Source organism: Amborella trichopoda, chromosome 11, assembly GCF_054954075.1.
Source record: "Amborella trichopoda isolate Santa Cruz 75 chromosome 11, AtrichopodaSantaCruz75HAP2 v2.0, whole genome shotgun sequence".
In the NCBI taxonomy this organism is placed as follows: domain Eukaryota; kingdom Viridiplantae; phylum Streptophyta; class Magnoliopsida; order Amborellales; family Amborellaceae; genus Amborella; species Amborella trichopoda.
Window position 1 is genome coordinate 7,119,071 of NC_142346.1, and position 24,009 is coordinate 7,143,079.

Below are 24,009 nucleotides of genomic sequence, written 5' to 3' on the forward strand. Positions count from 1 at the left end.
ATAGTCACACGTTTACTATGTAAATTTATCCATTAAATATTTAAACATCACACCGATTTAGCATGTACTAAAAAAAAAATGATACGCTTTTTGTTTTCTCATTACAATCATTTAATTATGGTATGGTGACAATGGTCACTCCATAAAACTATGGTTAAAGTTTTATAAATTTCTTTAAACGAAAAGAGGCTCGTGGAAATTTGGGTTTCAGATTTGTGTTTACGGTTTAGAGAGGAGAAGGCTCGTAGAAATTTGGGTTCACATCTGTGTTTACGGTTTAGAGAGAAGAAGGAAGAAAGAAAAGGAACAAGAAGAAACAGAAGAAAATAGGGCTGGGCCATAGCCATTAGGGTTTATAGAGAGAAGAAGAAGGAAGAAGAAAGAGTTCATGGTATTCGCAAACCCTAATGGTAGAGGCCCTGAGTTTTAGAGAGAGAAAAGGAAGAACCCTAATGGAGGAGGCCCTGGTTTTTAGAGAGAGAAAAGGAAGAACGCTAATGGCAGAGGCCCTAACTGATTTTTAGAGAGAGAAAAGGAAGATGGGATGCTGATTTGGGATTATTTGAAGATGGTTTTCTCTCTGATTTGGGATAGTTTGAAGATGGTTTTTGCATTTTCTTGGGGAAACAGGATAGTTTGAGGAGGGTTTTTCATTTTCTCGGGGAAACAACAAGCTGACCTGAAGGATTAAGTTTGGGGAACTAATCCTATATGTACAAATGCATGCTCCTGTAAGTATACGGTTTACACAATCAAAAACAAATTATTGATTATTTGGTCCTGTAGTTCTACTCATTCATCAGTAAAAGACTATGTTTTGAGCTCTAATTTGTGCCTTAAACAGTATTTTCATAAAAACAATTATCACAAATAATCACAGAAATCTGCGTGCATATGATTTCTTCACACAATGATTTACTTTACAAAATGATTTGCTATAAACAGTATTTCATTTACACAATAAATTTCCAGAATAACAACTGAAATCTGCATCTATTTGTTTAAGTTGTAAAAAAAAATTCATACCATCAATCTGCAACTGTGGCTTTGAAGAACACAGTGGGGATAAAAGTTTCTATTTTAGGTTTTTTTTTTTGAAATAATAATTTTTTTGAAAAGCATGAAAGTAGCAATGGCTGCAATACACAAAACAGGAAAAAAAAAAAATTTCCGATTTTTTGCCTGATTTAAATCGTATTATGAAAAAAGCGCGTTTTAAACGGTTTTACTAAAATGACGCTATTTTTTGCCTACCTTTTAAAAAAGTCGCGGTTTAAAACTGTTTCCATAAAACCGCCGACTTTTTGAAAAAAATCGCCTATTAAACGGCGATTTGCTCTCTATAATCTCCCCCTAAAACCCTAATTCCACCATCCTCCATTGCTAGCTCATCTGTTGCTTTAATCCAGTCTCTCTTTCTCTCTCTCTAGTTCTCTCTTGAAGAGCCCTAATTCGACCATCTTCAGTAATCAGCTCGTCGAATTGGTCGCAACACAAAATGCCTCGAGATGACACAGAACTAAGATCGGCAAAAAATGCATTCAATGAGGCCTCTAAGACTGGTAATCACCACGAGGAAGCTCGATGGGCCAATGTGATCGGTGACATTTATAAGAGGAGAGGTGAATATGTCGAGGCCTTGAAATGGTTGCGAAAAGACTATGAGGTCTCAGTAAAACACTTACCAGAGAAGCACCTGTTACCCACTTGCCAGTCCCTTGGTGAAGTCTACTTGAGATTGCAAGATTTCGAAGAAGCCCTAATTTACCAGGCACTTATTCACTTTGGTTTTGATTTTTGCGAATATAGCCATGTGTTTTCTTTTTACCCTTTGAATGGTAGATTTATATATATAGTAGAATAATTAGCTAGGATTTCTATGGAAATTGGGTTTTGAATTGCGTTGTTTCATGAATATTTATTCACGGGTTCTGTCTTTCTTTTGTTTTGTTTCTATGTCTTTGTTTCGTCTGGATTGGTGTGGTTTTTGTGCTTCTGTTGGATCTTAGTTAGCGTACTGTTTCTTCTGATTAATTTGGTCTTTAATGTATTGGTATGAAACGGGGAAGATTTGTCAAAGAAAGAGTTCATATGGTTCTTATTATTGTTATTTCTCCTCAAATGACCTTATTCATCTGTATCTCGAAAGGTTTTGAGTGCTTATTTGAGATCTCACTTCAAACGTTAGACGGAAAGCTCACTACAGGGAATGTTTTCCATTTATGTACCTTTGTTCTAATGCAATTTATGTTTTGTAAAATAAAATGATTACTAAGCAAATTGTGGGTACATCTGAAATAATGGAATAAAATGAAACAAATGCCAAAATAATAGAGTACTGGAAAATGAAACAAATCCTGAGACTGACTTGAACATCACAAGGCACTAAAATGATTGTTAGGGTAATTGGGTGTTGTATTTCATTTTATAGTTGAAAAATAAGTATGTATTCATCATATCGGAGCAGAACGGTTCAGAGTACAGAATGTTTTTTGGACTAGGACCAAGATTTCAAATTGAAACCTTAGATATTGATGGATCATATCCCATAAATTCTTCTTATTTTGTCAATCAACATCGCTTTCTTTTTAACCTCTCCTTTGTTTTTGTTCCTTGATGACCGAACGATTGGATCTCTAATAAAATAACTATCTAATTTATCTGTCGTTTCGCCACCTATTTTTCATTATCAGTATTCTTTAGAAATCTCTTATGCCTTATTCCTTTTTCTGTGGGTAATCAGTGAAATATTTCGAAATAATTGAATTGGTCGAGCCAAATTCTTCCGTCCCAAAATCTGAATACGAATACTATACTAAAACTAACCTATAATGTTATTTATGTTATCTTTTGTTATCCTATGTTATTTTCTTACTTCAAGTGGTATTTTTATTTATTTATGTATTTATTTTTGTGTGCTTTATAACTTTATGATATTAAATCCACTCCTAAGTCCCAACTATTGGTTTCTTATGTCAAATTTTGGTATCTTTTATATGCTTGAATTACGTCTGTACCAATTAGCAACTATTCTACAAAGAGCCCAGCATTTGTAAATCTGAGATTCCTTTTCGTTCAACAATATTGCAGAAAAAACACTTGGAGTATGCCAAAGATGCCAGGGACCTTATCGAGCAACAACGGGCAACCACACAGCTTGGTCGAACTTACTATGAAATATTTAACACGTCAGAAAGTGATCACCGTGCTCTTCGGAACTCGAAAAAGTATTTCAAAATGGCCATGGAACTTGCTCGTGAACTCAAGGGAAATTCCAGAAATCATAAATCTTCATCATTTCTCAAGGAGTTCATCGATGCTCATAATAACCTTGGCATGCTTGAGATGGATCTTGATAACTATGAAGAAGCTAGGAAAATTCTTTTGGAGGGTTTAAAAATTTGCAATGATGAAGAGGTGCCTGTGAATGATGATGCACGTAGTAGGCTTCATAACAATTTGGGAAATGTATATATGGAGCTGAGGATTTGGAATAAAGCCAAAGAACACATTGAGCGTGATATCTTTATTTGTAACAAGATTAGCCATTTACAAGGAGAGGCAAAAGGGTTTATCAATCTTGGTGAATTGCATTGGAGATTGCTAGAATATGATGAAGCAATGAGTTGTTATCAAAAAGCTCTCAAAATTGCTCGTTCTATGGAAGATGAAGATGCATTGGTTGAGCAGATTAATCAAAATTTAAAGACTGTGAAGGAAGCTCGAGGGGTGCTTGAAGAATTAACGAAAGAAGAGCAGAAGCTCAAAAAATTGGAAAGGGGCACAATAAAAGTTAGGGGCACCCCAGATGAGAGGGGATATCTATTAAAGCAGAATGTATTGCTCGACCTACTGATTGATAAGTCCAGCATGATTCGTGCTTGGCCTAAAGTAAGTTATTTTTTTTTTATAATTTTTGATAGTCCCTTTGTTGTCTTAAATCATGCTTTCTTTTGTGTGAAACTCCTAAAGATAAATGGGGCTCATTGTGGTTATTCTTAGACTGATGGAACAAATGTTGGAAAATGGATTCTGCAACATTTTTGGAAATTGTCTGGGGAAATATTGACAATATGGGGTTTGGATTGAATGTGTCCTAAAACATAGATGTGGATCACTGGTATTCTTTGTTTTCTGAATTATTAAACTTTTATTTAATTCTGCACCAAGCACACCAAAGTCTGAGGTCAAGTGACTGCAAATTTTTATGACTAAAATATGCGAATGTCCAATAGAAGCGTACATCTGTTTTTTTAATGGATATTTGTTAATATTGCTTGAATAACCTGGCATCCTTACCAGATCATTCGTATTGGAATAAGTCTTTTTCCTTTGGGATTAGGAACTGGGATTCGAATCTTGGATGTTAGTGCTCTGGCCTTTATGCCCTAGCCACAAATCCAAGAGCTGAACCCAAAATAATTGGTACTCCTTTTGGACTGTTTCTATACGTTTCCCACCTGTTGGGGTTCGTGATATATATGTCTCTGGGGTTGTAGCACCGTGAATTTGCAAAAAAGAAGAAGAAAGTGGCAAGTGAGCTCGGTGACAAGGAAAAGCTGGGAGATGCATTTCTCGTCATCGGAGAGGCATATCAAAATCTTCGAAATTTTGACAAGGCCCATAAATGGTACAAGAAGAGCTGGAATGTATACAAGTCAATTGACAACCTGGGGGTGAGCAATTATCTGATTCTTTCATTTATTGGATGGGTTTTGAGTCTAGAACTTTAGTGTCCTAGGAATTTTTGATTTCTGCTAAGAAACCAACTATTGGTTGTTCTATCAATCTTTCTATCTATAGGTGGGTATTTGGACGTCTATCTAGCCCCACATAACTATCCTCACTGATGAAGTTTATAAGTTACTGAACTATAACTAGAAGCCTGCCTTTCTTAAAAACTTAAGCTGAGAGCTTTAATGGTTTCAGGGCCAAGGGCTGGCCAAAGTTAATATTGGCATCGTTTTGGATTCTGCTGGTGACTGGGCTGGAGCACTCAATTCATATGAAGACGGCTACAAGTAAATCCTAGACATCTTTTCCATGCTAAAACTTACTCTCTGTCTGATTTATGAAAACATTAACAGTGTTATATTGTTTTAATTCTCATTTTGATCGATGTCTCCTATGATATTTTAACCTGACGGGCTTTTGTGAATCTTTTAATCGCCTCTTACATAAACCTACTTGCTCCTGCAGGTTTGCTGTTGAAAGCAACTTAATTTCCGTACAGATTACAGCACTTGAAAATATGCATTATAGCCATATGCTGAGATTTGACAATGTTGAAAAGGCAAGGTTAGCAGTCATAAATAAATGAATTTGGTTTCTTTTTATAAAAATAAAATGGCATGGTTTCCACGTTTAAATTGGATGATTACTGCTACTAAGATAGCAGCTTTGCAGGGAGTTGCAACAAACTATTGAGAATTTGAAGATTTCCCAGAATGAAAAAATTGGAGGAAAACATTTGGAGGACGATTGTTGCTCTGAATCTGCTACAGGAGAACAGTATTTTTCAGACACCGAATCAGATGCACATGGTTCACTGAATATAATTGAAGAACCATCTACATCAATGCCAGTAGATCCAATAAATACTATAGGAGTCAGAGATGACCTCCCTTTGGCCTCATTTATTCAGTCCTGTAAGAAATCATCTTGGTCACAAAAGTCACAAGTGGGTTGCTGTCGAGAAAAATCTCCAATTTGTGGTGATTCAATGGAAGGTTTCTCAGGAGATAACCAACAACTACTGGGACGTAAGCGAATTCGTTTGGTTCTTTCTGATGACGAATTTGATAATGATGATGAAAGGGGTCATCCTCGAGAAAAGATGGATATTCATCCCATTCATGTTGGTGTGACTTCTGATGAAGGTTGGTATTATGTAATTGCAACTATGGTTTTTAGTGTAAGAAATTGGGTGTGTTCATTCAAAATTTCATTTCTTTCCATGATGTTTATTATTGACAAATAAATTGGTTATCCAGCTGTGGCAGAGCAAAAGAAGGATGTGTCAACAGAGCCTGCTCAGGTAATTCTGATGACATGGGCATAAAATTTTGCGGTACCTCTTTATCAAAGAGCCTTATGCCCTGCATGTTGCTCTGCAGTGTTATTTTGTGGCTTTTTCAAATGAGATATTAACATAGAATCCTTCATCATTATATTGTTTTTCCAGAAAAAAGTAGTTCTTCACTTACTCTTCTGCTTAAAACTAGGGTAATGGATTGCTATAGTAAATTGAAAAAACTTCTGAGTACATATGTGCTCGATACTTAATTTGGTTCTAAGAGAGTCTTCGAAGAGATGAAACATTTTTGTTTAACAGGGAATATCTACTTTCCCCACATATTTTTCCAGTGTAAATACCTCCTCCCATCTCGAAAGAAGGCCTTGTTCTAAAATATCTAGAAGTAACAATTCTGAATATGATAACATGGAATTCAGGATCTTAAATATTGAAGAAATGCATAATGCTTCTAGTCAAATGGTCAAAGGTTCTGAAATGTGTGGAAACACAGTCTCCAACAAAGTCCTTCCAAGCCAAAATAATATGCTCACTTTTGAAAACAAACGTGAAGTAGGTTGTGTTCCTTGTGTTCTGTTTTTCTAGTAATCTCATTGTTGTGGCTCACTAGCAAAACAACACAGGATTTTGTTTGTGAATACTTCTTGTACTACCATGAGGAAAAATTATCCTATGCATTTCTTTGCAATGCTTTCTGTGCTGTCCCATGTTTTAACCATTAAAAAATTGCCAAATACAGTTTTATAGCACTCAGATTAACCTTGCTTGCAAATTGGCCGTGACTATTTAATTTCAGTTAGCAACAGTCATATCTGCAGCTTCTCTGAGTGATTTCAATTAGATGCTATGGAATGATGTCAATTTGAGAATAGCTTGTTATTCTTTGCGTTTCTTATTCAAATATTAGGCATATTAGCTGTTTAGTTTCAGTTCTCTTTGTGCAATAAAAAAACCCAAGATGGGATGTTTCTGGTAACTTGAATTTCTCGTATGAAACTAATTTCAGTTTTTCTCGTTTTCTCAATAACAAAAATCTGAGATTGCATGTGTTAAGTTTGGTCCTTTTTTCTTGTTTTCTACAAGATGATCTGGGAGTCATATGAGCTTGTTTACTAAAATAAACTCAAATTTTATGATTGGTCAAGTTTTTTATATTACTTGAATCAAATGCAGTTAACTCATGTCTAATCGGTTCAATATAGAAAATGATGACGTGAGGAGGATTGACTGGTACTTGTGCTCCCAACTTTTGGACAAGAACATCATAAATCTGTGTTCTTAGCCATTTTTAGCTGTGGGCATTTCCATCATTTGTCTAGGGGCAATGATGAAATAATCTTGTACAGCTAAGCTTGGCATTTAACCTGTAAACATTGATCATGCCTATAAAGATGTCTCCTAATTTTTTGATTGCTTTTGCCAAAGAATAAGAATGCCCTTTTCACAAATGTTGTACAACATAGAGATAACATTGTTCTAAGTTCGTGCATTAGGGAGGTGCATAGTAGAATAGCATTTTATAGAGCTTGGCAGCTATATAATTCTAGGGGAGCAATGGACCACTTTCGTAGTTGATTTTCCCTGCACCTTAATTGTGCATAAAAAATTATTAACTAGCTAAATTTAAATTAAATATTTGTTTGATAATGATAAAGTAAAAGGGATGTAGGGAAATTTGAGAAAATGAAAAAAAAAAAAACAACAATTCTGGCCATACACAAGCAATTACTATGAGAAACCTAGGGTTTTTTTCCCTAACCCACTTAGGGTTCTAAAAGCCTAAGCTTTTCTTTCTCTTTCAAATTTGAAATTACATGGAATGCCTCGAGGTTCCACACACCTCCTACATATAATAATTTAATGTTCAAAGGACATTAAATGTTCATACAATAATTAAAAGGAAAAAGTTTATCTAGAGTCGGGGCTTTAAACAATCAAATTAGACTCCACCTCAAAAATTTTGCTAGAAGAGGTTGTTTTGATACCCAAATATCCTCAAATTGATCGTCCCAACATCAAGATGCATGGACATGAGAAAAAAATGCATTTCAAGTTTTGGAAATAGTGCATCTTGTAACGCATTTTTGGACCGTCAATTTTCAAGATTTTCAAGTTTTCATAGATCTGCACGATGTACACTATTTTCTAAGCTTTAGATTTTATAATTAAAGATGAAAATACATTTTAAGGCTATCACAAAGATTTCTAGTGATGACTCAAACCACATTTCTTGACATGATTTGAAGATGCGCATTACTTTGATTGTTTAGAGCCTTGGCTCTATACAAGCCGCACCCTAATTAAACTGACCCAAAAAGTCATAACTTAAACACAAAATTTATAATAACAATTTTACCTCACTGAACAATAACCCATGAACAGTGCTTGTGAATAGTACCTATGAATTGTAACTAGTGAATAGTAATTAACAAATGTAAAAAATCCTAGAATCATTAAAAAACTTAAAAATCCTAAAAATAAACCTTAAAAAGTAAAATTAATATATACATCATTTGAAATTGAATAAGAATTATTTTGTCCTGCATCAAAAAAACTCGAGTTTTGAAGTGGGCTAAGATGAATTTCGCCTTAGTTCTATAAACGTTTTCAGCCTAAACATTATGCTCTAATCTTTGGACTTGTGGTTTATTGGCCCAATTAAAGTGGACTAGTTATGCATTGGGACGTGGGCTTTAAAATAATCAATTGATATATTCATAAACACTTTTGAGAGACTCTCAGGGAAAGGGTCTTTTATGTCAACATATTCTATTTAGCAGTTTGCTTGAATTGCATTAGTTCAATCATAGAACTCCGCTGAATTTGCCTAGGCTCAGCCTTAGACCATACCGCTGGTGCATCTTCAAGATGAGTGTTGAATTTGATGATTGAGCTAACAACGTTACCTATTAATTCTCCTTGGTGTCCATCATATTTTATGTCAAAGATTGGTTTAACTATGAAATCTTGTTTTCTCATCATTGGTCGAATCTCCTACAAGATCTTGTTATTAATTTATGTATGTATCGAATATTGGTCGCAGATGCCTAACTACAATCTATTGGATAAAACCTACGTTAAGATCAAGAATATCCTCCAAACCGAAAATCCTAGAGTGATGTTCCCCATGTTTAGGTCTTCTATTACTTTTCTCTTCACTCGACCATTCACGAAGGGTGGTACTTGACATCTTCTTAGGTGGAAAGATCACTGTCTTGCCCATGAACGATGCTCTCAAACTGTTGCGCCAATTGCTGAAGTTGCCTTTTAAGTTCGTCAATTTGTTCATCTCTGGGACCACAAAATGGATATGAAGAAACCTCCCTTCCATGATCCCTTCTTGCTGTTATGGGTTCTCCAAAATCACAAACCCTAGGCAGATAATCAACAAAACCTTGCTGAAAACAGCAAAATCTACACTGATTTGGCAAAAATTGGCCCAAAATAAACAAACACTAGACTTGGTTGTAGTTTCCTGGCTTCATTGTTGAAGAAACCTTGAGCTCTAATGCCACTTGATGTAGGGAAAATTGAGAAAACAGAAAAAACAATAATAATTTAGCCCATACACAAGTAATTACTAGGAGAAACCTGCGATTTTTTTTTTACTAACCTAGCTAGGGCTTCAAAAGTTAAGTTTTTTTTTTTCTCTTTCGATTGTGAAAATCATATGGTTACTCCCTCAAGGCCCCCTACACATCTTATGTATTATAGTTTAATGTTGAAAAACATTAAATGTCCATACAATAATTTAAATAATAAAAAAAGTCTTAACTTAAAACACAAAATTTGTAATGATAATTTTGCCTCCCTATGAACAATAACCCATTAACAATATCAATAGTACTTAGGAATAGTAACCAGTGATTAATAAATACAATATAAAAAATCCCAATAATCCCAAAATACTTAAAACCCTAAAAGTAAACTCTAAAACTCAAATTAAAATTTACAGAATTTGAAATTGAATAAAAATTAAAAATATGAATCGTTTGTCCTGCATCAGAATGATAGGAAATAAACATTTGAAAGATCTTTTGAATTATGTAGAAGTTAGCAAAACTTGGTGCTGCTTTTCTGTTGCATTTAACTCTCTCTCTCTCTCTCTCTCTCGCTCTCTCTCTCTCTCTCTCTCTCTCTCTCTCTCTCTCTGTTTAGTACACACACATGTTGCAGTAGTTGTATTTTATGCACTTATATGAATAGGTGTATTGAAATGCACTCGCGTATATCACTGGGATGTAAATTGCATGTACAAGTTCTAGCCACCACAACATCTTGAAGGTGAGCTTTCGACGAGTGGGCTACTACTTGTCATAGCCTGGTGCTCGTTAAGGCATGCTATGGCTATACTGTCGGATTTCTCGCTCCACACTGGATAAACCCTTAAACTAGAAAGCAAGCAGCCAAGCTAAGTCTAGAAACGCACAATCAAGCCTTCCAAAACCCTTCAAAACATATGGATGTATTAATGTATACATGTGTATACTGTAAGCATATTTTCTAGGTTTTCTAAACCTTGTGCCTTCTTAGAATTGCCTCTTCTAGGTTCTTGCATTCTCTCCACCAGAGATTATCTGCAACCAAAGCCATTTTATGATTATGAGCTATGTGGTTCTATATGGTCTTTTTTGGGTGATGTCCTGTTTCTATATACATCTATACGTGTGTATGTATACTATGTAAATAGGCATATCATGTTAGCCCTTTTCAGGATTCCATGTTTTCGCTTTATCTTAAATTTGCGTTCTGCATCAAAAAGCATAATATGAGACCAAAATATATGTATTTGTATCGTGCTCATGTTTGATGCAGTTCTGTCATTTTAAGCTGCACGTCATGGTTTGAATAACTTGTATTAAGAAAATCAGCTCCTTTCAGCCTCATTATTTTCAATTGTTGTGAGAGAATTTAAAAGCTTTATACTTTGTTTACACTTTACATGTGATGTGCTTGCCTTGCATAATTAACTAGATGATTTTGACTACATGCCCTTAGAATATTTGTGTTATGTAATTTTCCCTGGATGGTGTCAGGCCTATATTCATTTAATGCATTTGGAAAGTTTCTCGCTTCAATGTATTTTCTAATTTATGTAATATTCTTGCAGTCCAATACTATCTCATGTAAAGTAGGTGATATCATGATCAGCGTTCCCATAAGTTCATGCTTGGAGGGCGATACACTGAGTATAGCTTGCATGAAAGTTGATTTGGCTTGTCGTTATTATTTAATGCTTCTGGAAGAAAAGAGGTCCAAAGGTATCAGTTTACCATCCAATTTTCAGTGGGGTCTCTTAGAATCCAGCTTCTTAATAACAACTTAGTTTTTGATATTCTGACCATTTCAGACTTATTTCGATTATCTTGGTATCGTAATTGCTGTGGTTCACTTGGTTAGGTGTCTTGCCTGTTATTCGGGATCTGAAGCACAATGGAAAGCCACTTAAATCCACTGAATTCATAGAAGATCTTAGAGACTGCTTTGGTGGAGAAAGCTGGATTGAAGTAGTCATTGGTGGTAAGACCTAGACTGTGCTTTTCATCACGCAGTCTCTATGCTCCTTTGTCCTCTTAAGGTTGTTATTAATAATTCAAGTTCATACATATTCTAATTTGCTCATTCAATCCTTCATGTGAAGTTACCTTTATAGAGTTATAAGTAGATCTATGCCAGTGCAAATATCATTATTATATGCGTTTGTTGTCCATGTCTATACTATGGCACCTCCTCCGATTGTGCCACACCTCCCATAGACCCTGTTTGCTTCTTGCACCAAATCAATGTGACAAACGCTCCTTTCAATCGACCCTTATATGCATGTATCTTGTATCATGCTGAGAGCTCAGATTAATATTTTGACTGGTCATGTCATAGACTCATAGCCACAATTGATTGGTTTGTCCGTGATACTGGTTGCCTCATGCTGTGGAAATCTTGAAACATATTCAAACTGTTGATAAATTTGTAACCTAAACACCTGATATCCTTTTGATAATTCATATATTATTTTTAATTGCATGGTGTGGGAGTAAGGGAAGTCTGTTTATCACATGCATCAAAGTTGGTAGTGTCTGAGCACATGTTCACAAATCTATATATGTTTGTATGCATGCATGCACAAATGAATGTATACATGTACTGAAGTATTCTTTTCTAAAATAGGTATATCTGATGAAAAAATATTCATTTTATGAAGGATATCTCTCAAAAGAGAAAACAATCACTAACCCACTATAAGAAAATTATGGCCTAATACAGAGAATTTGATGCCTGATTATTCAAAATATTGGCGTCCAATTGTTCGACTTAACTTGGGCCATTATGTTGTTCAGTAATAGCATATGACTAAGGGGATACTTGTTTTTAATGTTGGAATTTGGACTCCACATTGTTCATAGTATTTTTGAAGTGTATCTCTCTTGGTTTAAAAACTCTAGCAAGAGACAAAGGACTCACCTTAGTGGACTCCGCTTGGCTTTTGACAGAAAATTCAAAACTTGAATGATGCTCAAGTCTTCCATGAAGTTTTCAAATATCTCTCCTTTTTTTGTTTAAAGACTGAATTAGTCTAGGCTTGCGAATCGGCTCCAATGATTATTTGGTCTATAGTCAAATATTTTCTCACTCTTTCCAATGTGATGATTGATCCAAAGATATCTTTTGCACGAATGAAGTGGGTTCTCTGCTTTATTTGTGCTTACTTTAGATGACTATTTTTCAGGTATATCATGAAAGGAAAATTGTTTCATGCGGCTGGACCGAATTTCTATATATGCGGTCCAGAAAGTGTAAAGCATCAATATTAAAGATGGATTCATCTAAAAACAATGGAAACTAACGGTCCAAAATTTTTCTTACTGGATCTATTATTTCTAGTTTTTAAAATTTATTTATTTATTCATATTCATGATCTCCATCTTAGAGATTACATATTCTTAAAAATTAAGTCGTAAAATCCATCACAAAAATAGATTTATTAAATGGCCTGCATTTCTACATATGCGGGCTTGGCCACATGGAAACCGGGTCCATCATGAAACATCTTGTTCTTCAATGTTCTAGCTTTCTGCACCTTCAGTATTTCTTGCAAATATGTACATCATATATGCCTTTGCAATTTCTTTTTGTTTGTCAATTGCAGGATGGGTTCAAAAGCACTTGATTAAGTTTTATATTGACTGTTGTGTTAAATGCTCTGAAGAACCCAATATGAAGCTATTGAGAAACTTGTACAACTTGGAGGTATTTCCATTGCTAACTCTAGTGTCATTTTTTTGCATCTCCTGAGAATTAATTGGCACAACATAGGCCACTAGGTTGAGTTTCCTTAATTGCATGGAGTTTATTTTTAAGTTTTGATTTGTGTACCCAGGTTAGCGAGGATGAAGTTGTAGTCTCTGATTGTGAATTACAAGATGTATCGTTTTTGCCTCTTTCAAAGGCGCTTCTAGAACATGGGACAGTTTCCATTTTGAACTTGTCTCATAACTTGTTAGGTAGGTGTTGTCTTCTTGGATGTTGTGAGTGCCTTGTGTCTTTTTATTTCTCTCCTCATTTAACAGCTATTCACAATTAAAAGTCCATGTAAATGTTGCATTATCTCTACTTGTAGTTTTGTTCTCCATAGATTTTAATGTTCATTTACTGGAAACTTTGATAGTGGTGAAAATTTTATTTACATTGTAGGAGTGTCTAAAAAGTTGGACTCGGGCTCCAAGTTGTGGAATTCCTGAGCCTGAGTCCATCACAGATTCAGCAGAGTTGGAGTCCAAGTTAGCGAATTTTTGCTGAAAATAACAAACATTAATCTGCGTTCAAGAGAGAATCACCTGATTTTTAGGCTTCTCTCACCGGATTCGCCAGGGTCCCGATCCAATCTGACTCAGGGAATTCCTGAGTCAGATGGGTGGGCTTTTAATCACTTCTTTATAGTGTGCATTTTCTATGTAATGAGGCCAGATACCCATACTTAGCCCGACTTTATTGTAACGATCGAACTTTCTTGGATAGGATTTGTGCAATTGTTATTGTAAATGTTGGTATTCCTTTTAGCGCACTGTTAGATCATCGCAGACTTGGAAAAAAGATTCCTTAGCCTTTTTCTTTCCCCTTTCCTTTGTGTTAACGGGTCATGTACCCTACTATGTACTGCCTTCGTTCCAGCTACTGTCTAACATTCTCTGTCAATTATGGAACATGTGGTGTTTATCAACTCTCTCCCTTTCAGGAAATGAGACGTTGAAGAAACTGCATGAAGTATTCTCTTTGTCATGCCAAAGTTATGGTGGGCTGACATTGGATTTGCATTGTAATAGATTTGGACCAACTGCACTATTTCAGGTTCTTAAACTTCCCTTATTCAATTAGTTGGGAAAAAGGCTTTGACGATGATAATGAAACTTCCACCATTCAATTTTTTTTCTAGGCATTCAAAACTATTTAGATAAAGATTATTTTCCAATGGTTGTGTAAGGCCTTCATTGTCTCTATCTATGGTACCAATGCTTTATACTGATATGTTTTTGATCATTGTTAAACAATCAAAAACTGCTATTTTCATGCATGTACACTTATACAACTTATTGAGTTGTGAATGCTTCTTTGTTTTAATAAGTAAAATCATGATAAATTCGTTTATATGAATATTTCTATTGAACTCCCATAATATATGAATAAATGAAAGACAAAAAGTGAAAATAACAAAAACAAAAACATAAAAAAGATGTAAAGCAAAAGTTAAAAAACAACTCCAATGATTCGATTGGAAAAAATCCTTAGGAGAATTTTAATGGCTAGTGATGTGAAACTAGAACTGGAGTGTGTTGAGTAAAAATGGCGAAATAGTTTCATAGACTGGGACTCAAAAGCATATTATTTTGTTATTGATCAAGACATTTTCATATGAAATAGCTTATGAAAAGGTACTTGGTCAAAATAAAGTAGTTTATAAAAATGTTCCTTCTAAAAGGGGTGAGGTTTTTTTCCCATTTTTGTAACTCCACTCATATGTAGTCACATACATAGCTGAACAGTCTGAATTGTACATATGGCTTTTGACATTAAAAAAGTGGGTGTGGAAACGTCTTGTATTGTTTATAGTACATCATCCATATATAGTTAGTGTATCATATCATATATAGTAGGTGTATTATATGACATTATTGAAGGTGCCGTGGTGCATCATGTATAGGAAGTGTATCATATGCAAGTTTCCCTCGTGTTGTATATTTATATGTGACTAGTGAATGAGATGTACAAGTTTTCTTTCTGCCTCTTTGAGTGTTTTACATGGTATCAGAGTAAAGATTTTGAGCAATGTTTTAAAAATTGGTGACTTGATCCGGAATCGGGAGATCCTAATCGGGTATCGTCCAGCCCGTCCTTGACGGGATCCGACCGATTATCTACATTAAATCGCGTGCTGTCATCATGGGTTGCCTGCTGATGTCATTGATCGCCAGGTCTACCACATCCGTACCTTATAAATTTTTTTTTTTAAAAATTAGGGGCGGCACAACTTTTTGTGAGGAAAATACAAACTTAAAATAACAACCTTCAACTACATGCCACATGGCGACCAAACAAAGCATCTGCAATTTTCCCTAGCACGCGTGTCTATTGTTAAGCTACAATGCAAACCCATGGCTTTTATAAAGCCTAGCGCTTCCTAACTTCCCCGATGTGGGACTTGCTCCTTCCCTGGCACTATAGTAAAAAATACTTATTTGTTGCGCTAAGTTCCAGGTGTTTTCAAAATAACACGTAGTTTGCACCAACTGCAAACTACACCCCGTACTTATTGTTATATAATTATAAATATTCATAATACTACTAATAAATATGATTATAAATTTAAATCAATCCAAATTATTTCAAATGTCATATAGTTGGCCTTCTATTATGAATACAATCACATTAAAATTCTAGTAATATTATTATATTGAATGAATATAATTATATAAAAGTTGTTCAATTATTTACTATAATTATGTTAAAATTGTTATTGATATATTGAAATTTTTATCGTTTTAAATACATTAAAACATCACATAATTTTAATATATTAAATTGCTATGTTATTTAATAAATTGTTATTGTTATATAGATTATGTCATTTTCATATTTAGTATAGATTGTAATTTTAAATTAATATATTTATAACTTTAAAAAATATTAACAAATAACATATTGTTAATTTATTATTATTATAATAACTTATTTTATGCAACAATGAAAGTTAAATATAATTTTGAATTGTATTAAGTTGTTTTATAAAATGATGAAACAAGTTCTCCGTATTTTCATAGTTTTTATACAATAATGAAAAATCATAATGCAAATCACCACTATTTTTTTAAAAAAAATTTAAAAAACTAGATTTTTAAGAAATTATAGTGATTTTTTTTAAATTATTTTAGGCTGAAACCGTTGATCCAGCTGATGTGATGCCAATTTCACTTTATATGGAAAATTATTATATTTAATCTTATAATATAGAACTGTATTCTAATTTTTAAATTATTTTGATGTAATATTATAATATTATATTATAATTAATAATTATACTGACATCCAGCAAGGAAAACAACATCTTAATATTCATTTATTTTTACAAAATAATGAAAGTGTCTAATGCACTACTCCTAATTTCTTTTTGAAACTAAAAGAACACTATTTTTAGAGATTTATAGTGTTTTGTTTTGGGACAAAAATTGCCGATTCAGTCAATCCTCCGTTCCGATCCGATCCACCGATCCAACATGGGTATGGGTGAGGATGATTTGGGTTCCCGATCCGTTTTTTTAAACACTGGTTTTGAGAGATCAAGTTTTTCTACCTCAAACCACATTGTCTTTCCTCATCTAATCACCACAGAGATAAGGTGGTTTTCTTGTAGCCTTTTGTGGATCTCTTATTGGCCTTATTTTGGTTGATCTTTGTATGGGGTCTCAAATCTAACCTCTTTTGGGTTGATTTCTGGCAGCCCATAAACATTTCCAGCTGATGATTTTGAAATCTCAGTTTTGATCTCAGATCAAGCCTTTTGATCAAGGTTTGATCTCATATCTTCTTTAGGGTTTTCTTTTGATTCAATCTGAGTTTTGATCACATATAGAGGGTGCTAATGTGGATTGGGCCTTCTGAGAAGGGAGATGTGTTGGCGGTAAAACTTGATGGGGAAAAACTATCCAGATCGGTGTATTTCAGTATTTTTTTTTGAAGGAAAGGGCTTTTGGGGGTATGTTGATCAAATTGAATCACAACCTGCTCCATCCAACTCCAAAGAAACCTAACAATGGTAGGTAAACAATGCTAAGATTGTCTCGTGGATCCTAAGTTATGTGGATACAAATATTGGAATTCCAATCAAAGAATTTCACACTATGAAAGAAATATGGGAATATCTAGAAAAGGTTTATTAGAAATCAAATATTGCAAAATGATTCTAAATCGAGTGTGATATGTTTACTCATGTACAAGGCAAAAAGAATATCCAAGAATATTATGTTGGTTTCTTGAACTTGTGGACAATATATTACTACGTTAAGTGTGAAGGCTCTAATATTTGCTACATTAGAAGTTAAAGATAAATTATTAAAGGAAGGTGATGCAGTTTTGGATGGAGTTCTGCTCCAAATATGGGGTCGTTATGCTCCAAATATAAAGTTTGTCTTTGTGGCCCAACAAACTAGAGTAAAACCATCATGAAAGAACCGGTCTTCATTGTAACGCTATGAATGTAAAATATTGTATTCCTTCCATGGGGTTGCAAAATCCTGTTTGCTTCACAATTACTATTGCATGACAATAGAGTCTGATAATCTGGTGTTTCCATGCTGATTCTGGACCTTCCACTGGTCCCGTACTATAAAGTGTTTCACTATAGCATGACTAGAATTCAGTTTGGAGCTCAAGCAGGAACCGTGATGAGCGGGATTTGCGAATCAGGATTTGGATTCAGCAAGTTGTTAATTAATATTTTCGACAAATGTAAAAAATAGACACTTGATCAAAATAATAACAGATTATAATAATTATTTAAAATTGCGATTGTAACTGGCTAGACACTGGAAACAAGCATTGTGTTTTCCTGTTTCCTTGAGATCTCATAAATGAAACATGAAACTCGACGAATCTTGGTGGACTGGGCAAGTTCATAGTGAGGCTTGGCTGAGTCTCATTTACCTTTATTCCCATGTTTCTGAGTTGATGGGATTTAGGACTGGCCTGTTCTGAGTCAACTAAGAAAGTATGTAGTCATGAGTTTTAAATGCAGTAAATAAACCAATCCAATAGGACATGACTCTTGTATGGATATTATACTTCATATACCTTGGGGCCATTTGGACACCTGGAAATATATTGTCTGTGAAATATATTACGGGCGTAATATGTTACTGTGTAATACATTACCTTCAAATGGGTAGTATTTATATGTAACTTGGAAATACATTGCTACTGTTTGGCTATGTCGAGAAGAAATATGAGAAATGCATTACCATCCAAATATGAAAAATATGGTTATGTTTGGCTAACATGATTAGACTTTGATTTCAACATGATAAGTCATTGGAATAACATGATTTTATTGTGATAAGCCTTATTTTTATTTATTTTTTATAGAAGTCTTTCAAATGTCTCTCTATATATAATTTCAAATAAGCAATAAATTTATGATACCAAAATCAAAATCTTTATGGTACGAGTTAAAAATGGGAAGAAGTTTGATTAGTAAACTAGAAGGTTTGGTAATTGCAGTAGAAAATTTTGAAGCATTGGAGGAGACTGAAGAGGTATCTTATTTCAATTGAGCTTTTACTAATATCTTATGAGGATTATGTTGTGTGAAATTTTTTATTATGATTGTGTTGTGTAATTTCTCGTCGATTACCAATTATTATTTTTGTTTTTATACGAGAGCTGATGGCGGGCTACAACCCAAATTGGGGACCCAAACTGGGGATAGAGAGGGAAGAAGAAATTTTTTTATTATGATTGCAGTAGAAAATTGTCCCTCATCAATTTCTACAACTCTTCAAATCAATTTAGATTTCTTTTTACTTTCACTTACCAATTGGGGATAGAGGGATGTAGAAAGTTTTTGGGGATAGAGGGATTGTAGAAATTTTTTATTATGATTGCAGTAGAAAATTGTTCTTGTCCTCGTACACCTGTTCAAATCAATTTAGATTCCACTTTTCATATCCCACTTTCACTTTCTACTTACCTTAATAATTATACAATAATGTTTTTTTAAGCAAGGATAGGGTAGAGAGACACGCCCAAGATTTCCAAAGATTACCTGTCAACCTCTTAATAGATTTTCACCTTACCTGTCAACTTCCTAATAGATTTTTCACCCCTTACCGTGCTTAATGGATTTCGTGTTTTTTGGGGAAATCTCGGGTAATGTCTTTCCATTTCTTTACGTGTACCCTTCCTTGTAATCTATTGTCATGTAACACGTACCCAAACGGCCCCCTTGTGTACGCTCTTCTAATTGTCTGAGGACATCTGTGAAATTTTTTGTCCAGGTGATTGACATTAGTCATGCATGAATACGCATAAAAACCTAAGAGGAAAAAATCACAATTAACTTTACAGCATTCATGTTCGTCTCTCCAACCTTTTTAGTTTTCTGACACTCTCAACCTCAATAGTGGATGGCGTTCGAATGATATATGATACTTTTGGTGTTAACTTCCATTATGCAGTTAGTATTATTAATATTTCTGGTGTTTTTTTACTTACCCAAAAAAAATATTTTTGGTGTTTTTCCAGATTTGTGAATGCCCTGTATTGTTTAATCGACTGGAAGTTCTGAATCTTTCTGGAAATCGTCTAACAGATGCTTGTGCTTCCTACCTTTCCACCATTTTAGAAAAATGCAAGGGTGGGTTATATTCTATCTGTTGCTTTGAGCTGTTTTCTTATTGTTACCTTTAATCACATGTATGTGTAGTTCTTCTACAATTGATTTTTTCTTTTAAAACTAGAAATTTGTATTAGTAAGATGTTCCTGTTTATTACTTTGTTCTTAGATCATAGGTAGGTAGCTTCTCAATATGTAATATCCTAATGAACTGCTTATATTCTTTTAGCATTATATAGCTTAAGCATAGAAAGCTGTTCAATTACATCCAGAACAATTCAGAATATTGCTGATGGACTCGACAACAAATCTGGACTTTGGCAACTTTCTATTGGTAAGTGTATGCTTTCTTCTTCATTTTTCCTAGTCATATGTCTGATATTGTCACTCAGCTCTCCCATTAATATATACCTTTTTTATTTTTTGACTGCTTAAACAGGAAAGAACAATCCCATTTCTGGAAATGCTATGCGCTGTCTTTTGGACAAACTTTTGTCTTTAAAAAGGTCATGTTCTAACCCATCATCATAATATTCACTGCTTCTAGTTGGGAAAATTGTTTACTTATATTAAATAAGATGGCACTTTGCATCTCTCTAGATTTTCTGGACTTAATCTGGTTGGCATAAAGTTCACCAAGCCTATGGTTGATATCCTCTGCCGCTTTGCCAAATCCTCGTCAAGTCTCTCCTCATTGATGCTTGGCTGTACTTCTATTGGACTTGTGAGCATCTCTCTCTCTCTCTCTCTCTCTCTCCCCCCACTATATTTTGCATGCGATCTGCTATATTATGCACACTAACAAAAGTATTCTCTAATGACAATTAAATTTGTTGTGATAGGATGGAGCTTTAAAATTAACTGAAGCGCTGTCAAATGGAAGTCAAGAACTTGTGAAGCTTGACCTGTCATTCTGTGGAGTGACTTCTCATGATTTTGTACAACCGGTGACGAACATCGTCTCAATAACTGGTCTTTTACAATTGAACTTGAGTGGGAATCTCCTTGGGCAGCAGGTTGTGTTCTTTCTTATTTTTTCAATAACTTTTCCATTTCTATTACTTTTCCTATCGCCTTTTTCTTGCTCCAAAGGAACAGGGGAAAATTGGGATCTTTTTCATATGTTAACATGCACCTTCAATTCCTGCTGTACATACTTTACATATACCATCTAACAACGTTGGTTTTAGGAGTTTTTCCCTAGTACTGAGAATCAGAATATTTTAGGCAAATGGCTTAATACTCTTTCTTCTTGGTAGCGGTTATAGAAAACCAATTATCTGAAGCTCTCGGCGCGTAATAATAAGCTTCTGAAAGTAATAGGCTGGAGCCCCCACCCCCCCAAAAAAAGAGGCTTGTTTCCTCTAATTTTTTTAATTGGTCAGTTTGTTTTCTCCAATGTTAAAAAAAATGGATCGGTGATTTGAATCGGTCACAACCATACCTGTGTTGGATCGGGTGAATCGGTGTATCGGATCGGAAGACTCAATAATTTGTCTCAAAATGCTTTTAAAAATAATTATAGAAAAACTGTTCATCCTTTTCTTTTCGCTTGACTCGGTGAAGAATCGGTCAGACTTGGTGAAGAATCATTGGAATCGGCGATTCCACAAAAAAAAACGGCGAGTCTACCATTCTGGATCGAGTGAATCCCGGTTTTTTACCGGATTCGGAGCGGTCATGGTGATTCCTGATCTAGATCACTTGATTCAAGATCGGGTCACCGACTTTTTGAACACTGGTTTTTTCTAAGCCTTAAGTGTATGGTTCCATATTGCAGGGTCTAGGTGCCTTGGCATCCTTCCTTGTTAGTCCTCATTGTTGCCTGAGAGTTCTGAACCTCAACAACTGCAATCTCGGTCTCGCTGGGATTCTTCAAATTCATCAATCCTTGGCAGGTAATCAACAAGCCTCTCATTTTTGTAACATCCATAAAGGCAAGTTCAACTCTACACATGCTTTCCCATTTGTTGCAGTAAACAATTCCATGGAAGAACTTTATCTCGCTGAAAATGTGACTTTGACAAACGACATCTCTCTAAATGATCTTCCTAAAGAGAACCCAAGTTTAAATTGTTCTCATAGGAAGTTCAAACTTTCTCTCACTTCAACCAAGAGAAAAATAGCACTAGACAATCAACTAGGCTTACCAGAACAAGTTTCAGACATTAAGGGCCTTGAAGTTGCAGATAGTGAAGGTGATGAGAACCGAGAAGATGCATACCTTTCTGGTTTTGATGACAGTTGTGCTAGCTCTCATCCACCATCAGAGCTTGAAATGGTAGGGATGGAAGCAACTGAAGAACTATGCTCTAAAGAAATCAGTGGACAGTTCATCCAAGATCTTTCAACTGCCATTGCAATGGCAAAGACCTTACAATTGCTGGATCTTAGTGGGAATGGATTTTCCATGGAAGCTGTGGAGGCCATGCATTTGTCGTGGTCATTGAACTCAAGGTGTGGGGGATTGAGGCATGTGCAGGAGGGGATTGTTCATTTCTATGTTGAAGGTAGAAAGTGCTGTGGAGTTAGGCCGTGCTGTCGAAGAGATTGATTCACAGGCCGAACGATTATATGCTCCTACTTTTGTGGTGCATTTCATCCATGCCACTCCCTTGGGTAAAACCCATGTACGAGTATTATTTGGACCCCAAATTTCGGGATGTAACTTCCTCAACCCAACAATCAACATTAAAAGGTTTCACATGTGCATCTAGGGCTGCCACCGGGCTGGGCTTGGGCTGGCCAAAGCCCCTGACCTCTGCCAGACAAAAACCTGAAATACTTAATGGCTTGCACCGACCCGGCCCAAATATCTATTTTCCAGCCCCGACCCAGCCCAGCCTAAAGCTCTGTTGTAGCCTGGGGCTGGGGCTTGGCCCAACTTGGGTTTTTTTTTTGCTCATTTAAGATCTATCTCTCTTCAAAATTATTTTACAGGAGTTGAGCTTTAAAATAAACAAATTATTTCATAAAAATCAAATATACTTTAAATCTTTGATGTAGGTTTTGAGGGAGAGAATGTCCTAGGGCAAGAGGGAAGAAAGAGTCGAGGCTATAAACAATCAAATTTGAGCCTATCTCAAACATTTCACTAGAAGATGTTGCTATGATGTTCAAATATCTTCAAATTGATCATCTCGACATCAACATGCACGGACATGAGAAAAATTGGATTTCGAGTTTTTGCAAATGGTGTATTTTGTGATGTATTTTTTGACCGTCAATTTTGAATATTTTCAAGTTTTCATAGATCTGATGATCTCTACTATTTATGAAGCTTTAAACTTATAAATAAATATAAAAATATATTTTAAGGCTATTACAAAAGATTTTTGGTGGTGAAACTGTATTTCTCGATACTATTTGAAGGTAAGCGCCAATTTGATTATTTAGAGCCTATTATCTATACAAACCGTACCTATACATATTTTGTTAGGGTGCAGTTGGCATATATGGATGCATCGATAGCTGTAGAGGTAGGTAAGGTGCACTTTTAAATTTTATCATGGTCTATAATTTTGCTATAAAATGATCGTAGGATTATATTAAAATATATTTTTATATCTAATTATAAAATTTTAAATTTAAAAAATGGTCAAAATCAAGTAGATATATAAACATATGAATATATTGAAAATAGATGCTGTAAATAATATGTTGTAAAATGTACTATTTTTTAGACTTAAAATCTTTTTATTTTATGGTCATATATCATCTCGTTGTCGAGATGATCAATCGAATGGTTTTTCAACATTAAAACTATTTTTTTGGATAGATTTTTGAAGTGCATCCGTAATTCTATATTATAAGATCCTTTTCTTATATAAGCTTTTTCCATTTAGTTAAGTCGTCTATAGCTAAAGCAGAAAGATATGTTCAGTCCATAACCACGGGTGGCAAAGTATTATTTCAGGCAAAGGCAATCAAGGTGGCGGGTACCACAACGAGAGGTTCATTCTCACGAGTCGAACGTTAATATGGGAAAACACTTACGAGTACTCGCACTCATGATTGCATTTTTTTACAGTATTGTCCATATGGTTTATTACCATTCAAAGTCCATGTTTGAATTTTAATATTTTTTTATAAATTAGAT

General features: G+C 34.7%; 1 protein-coding gene across 6 annotated transcripts; it reads left to right on the plus strand.

The window, feature by feature from the left end:
• Nucleotides 1–446: 446 nt before the first annotated feature.
• TSK (tetratricopeptide repeat (TPR)-containing protein) lies at nt 447–22,710 on the plus strand. 6 transcript variants are annotated; one of them, XM_011628822.3, is made up of 20 exons: nt 447–731; nt 1,431–1,771; nt 3,091–3,891; nt 4,500–4,676; nt 4,930–5,021; nt 5,200–5,298; nt 5,407–5,879; nt 5,994–6,037; nt 11,145–11,295; nt 11,435–11,554; nt 13,179–13,279; nt 13,410–13,533; nt 14,265–14,377; nt 19,820–19,931; nt 20,140–20,244; nt 20,350–20,416; nt 20,511–20,634; nt 20,753–20,926; nt 21,691–21,808; nt 21,887–22,710. In XM_011628822.3, exons 2-20 carry the CDS (start codon nt 1,499–1,501, stop codon nt 22,462–22,464), a joined length of 3,846 nt encoding a protein of 1,281 aa, XP_011627124.1. In that variant the 5' UTR covers nt 447–731; nt 1,431–1,498; the 3' UTR covers nt 22,465–22,710. The 6 variants fall into 6 exon arrangements, 4 of the variants coding, with proteins under 4 accessions (XP_011627124.1, XP_006854594.1, XP_088707638.1 ...); XM_006854532.4 differs by having other exon boundaries at nt 1,467–1,771; XR_016044085.1 differs by lacking the exon at nt 14,265–14,377.
• The last annotated feature ends 1,299 nt before the right edge of the window (nt 22,711–24,009 follow it).

Excerpts from the sequence above, each read along its gene's own strand:
- TSK (XM_011628822.3), top strand. The coding sequence starts at position 1,499 with ATGCCTCGAGATGACACAGAACTAAGATCGGCAAAAAATGCATTCAAT. Across the intron at positions 11,555-13,178 it reads GATTGAAGTAGTCATTGGTG|GATGGGTTCAAAAGCACTTG; the intron begins GTAAGACCTAGA and ends TGTCAATTGCAG. Across the intron at positions 21,809-21,886 it reads AATTCATCAATCCTTGGCAG|TAAACAATTCCATGGAAGAA; the intron begins GTAATCAACAAG and ends CATTTGTTGCAG.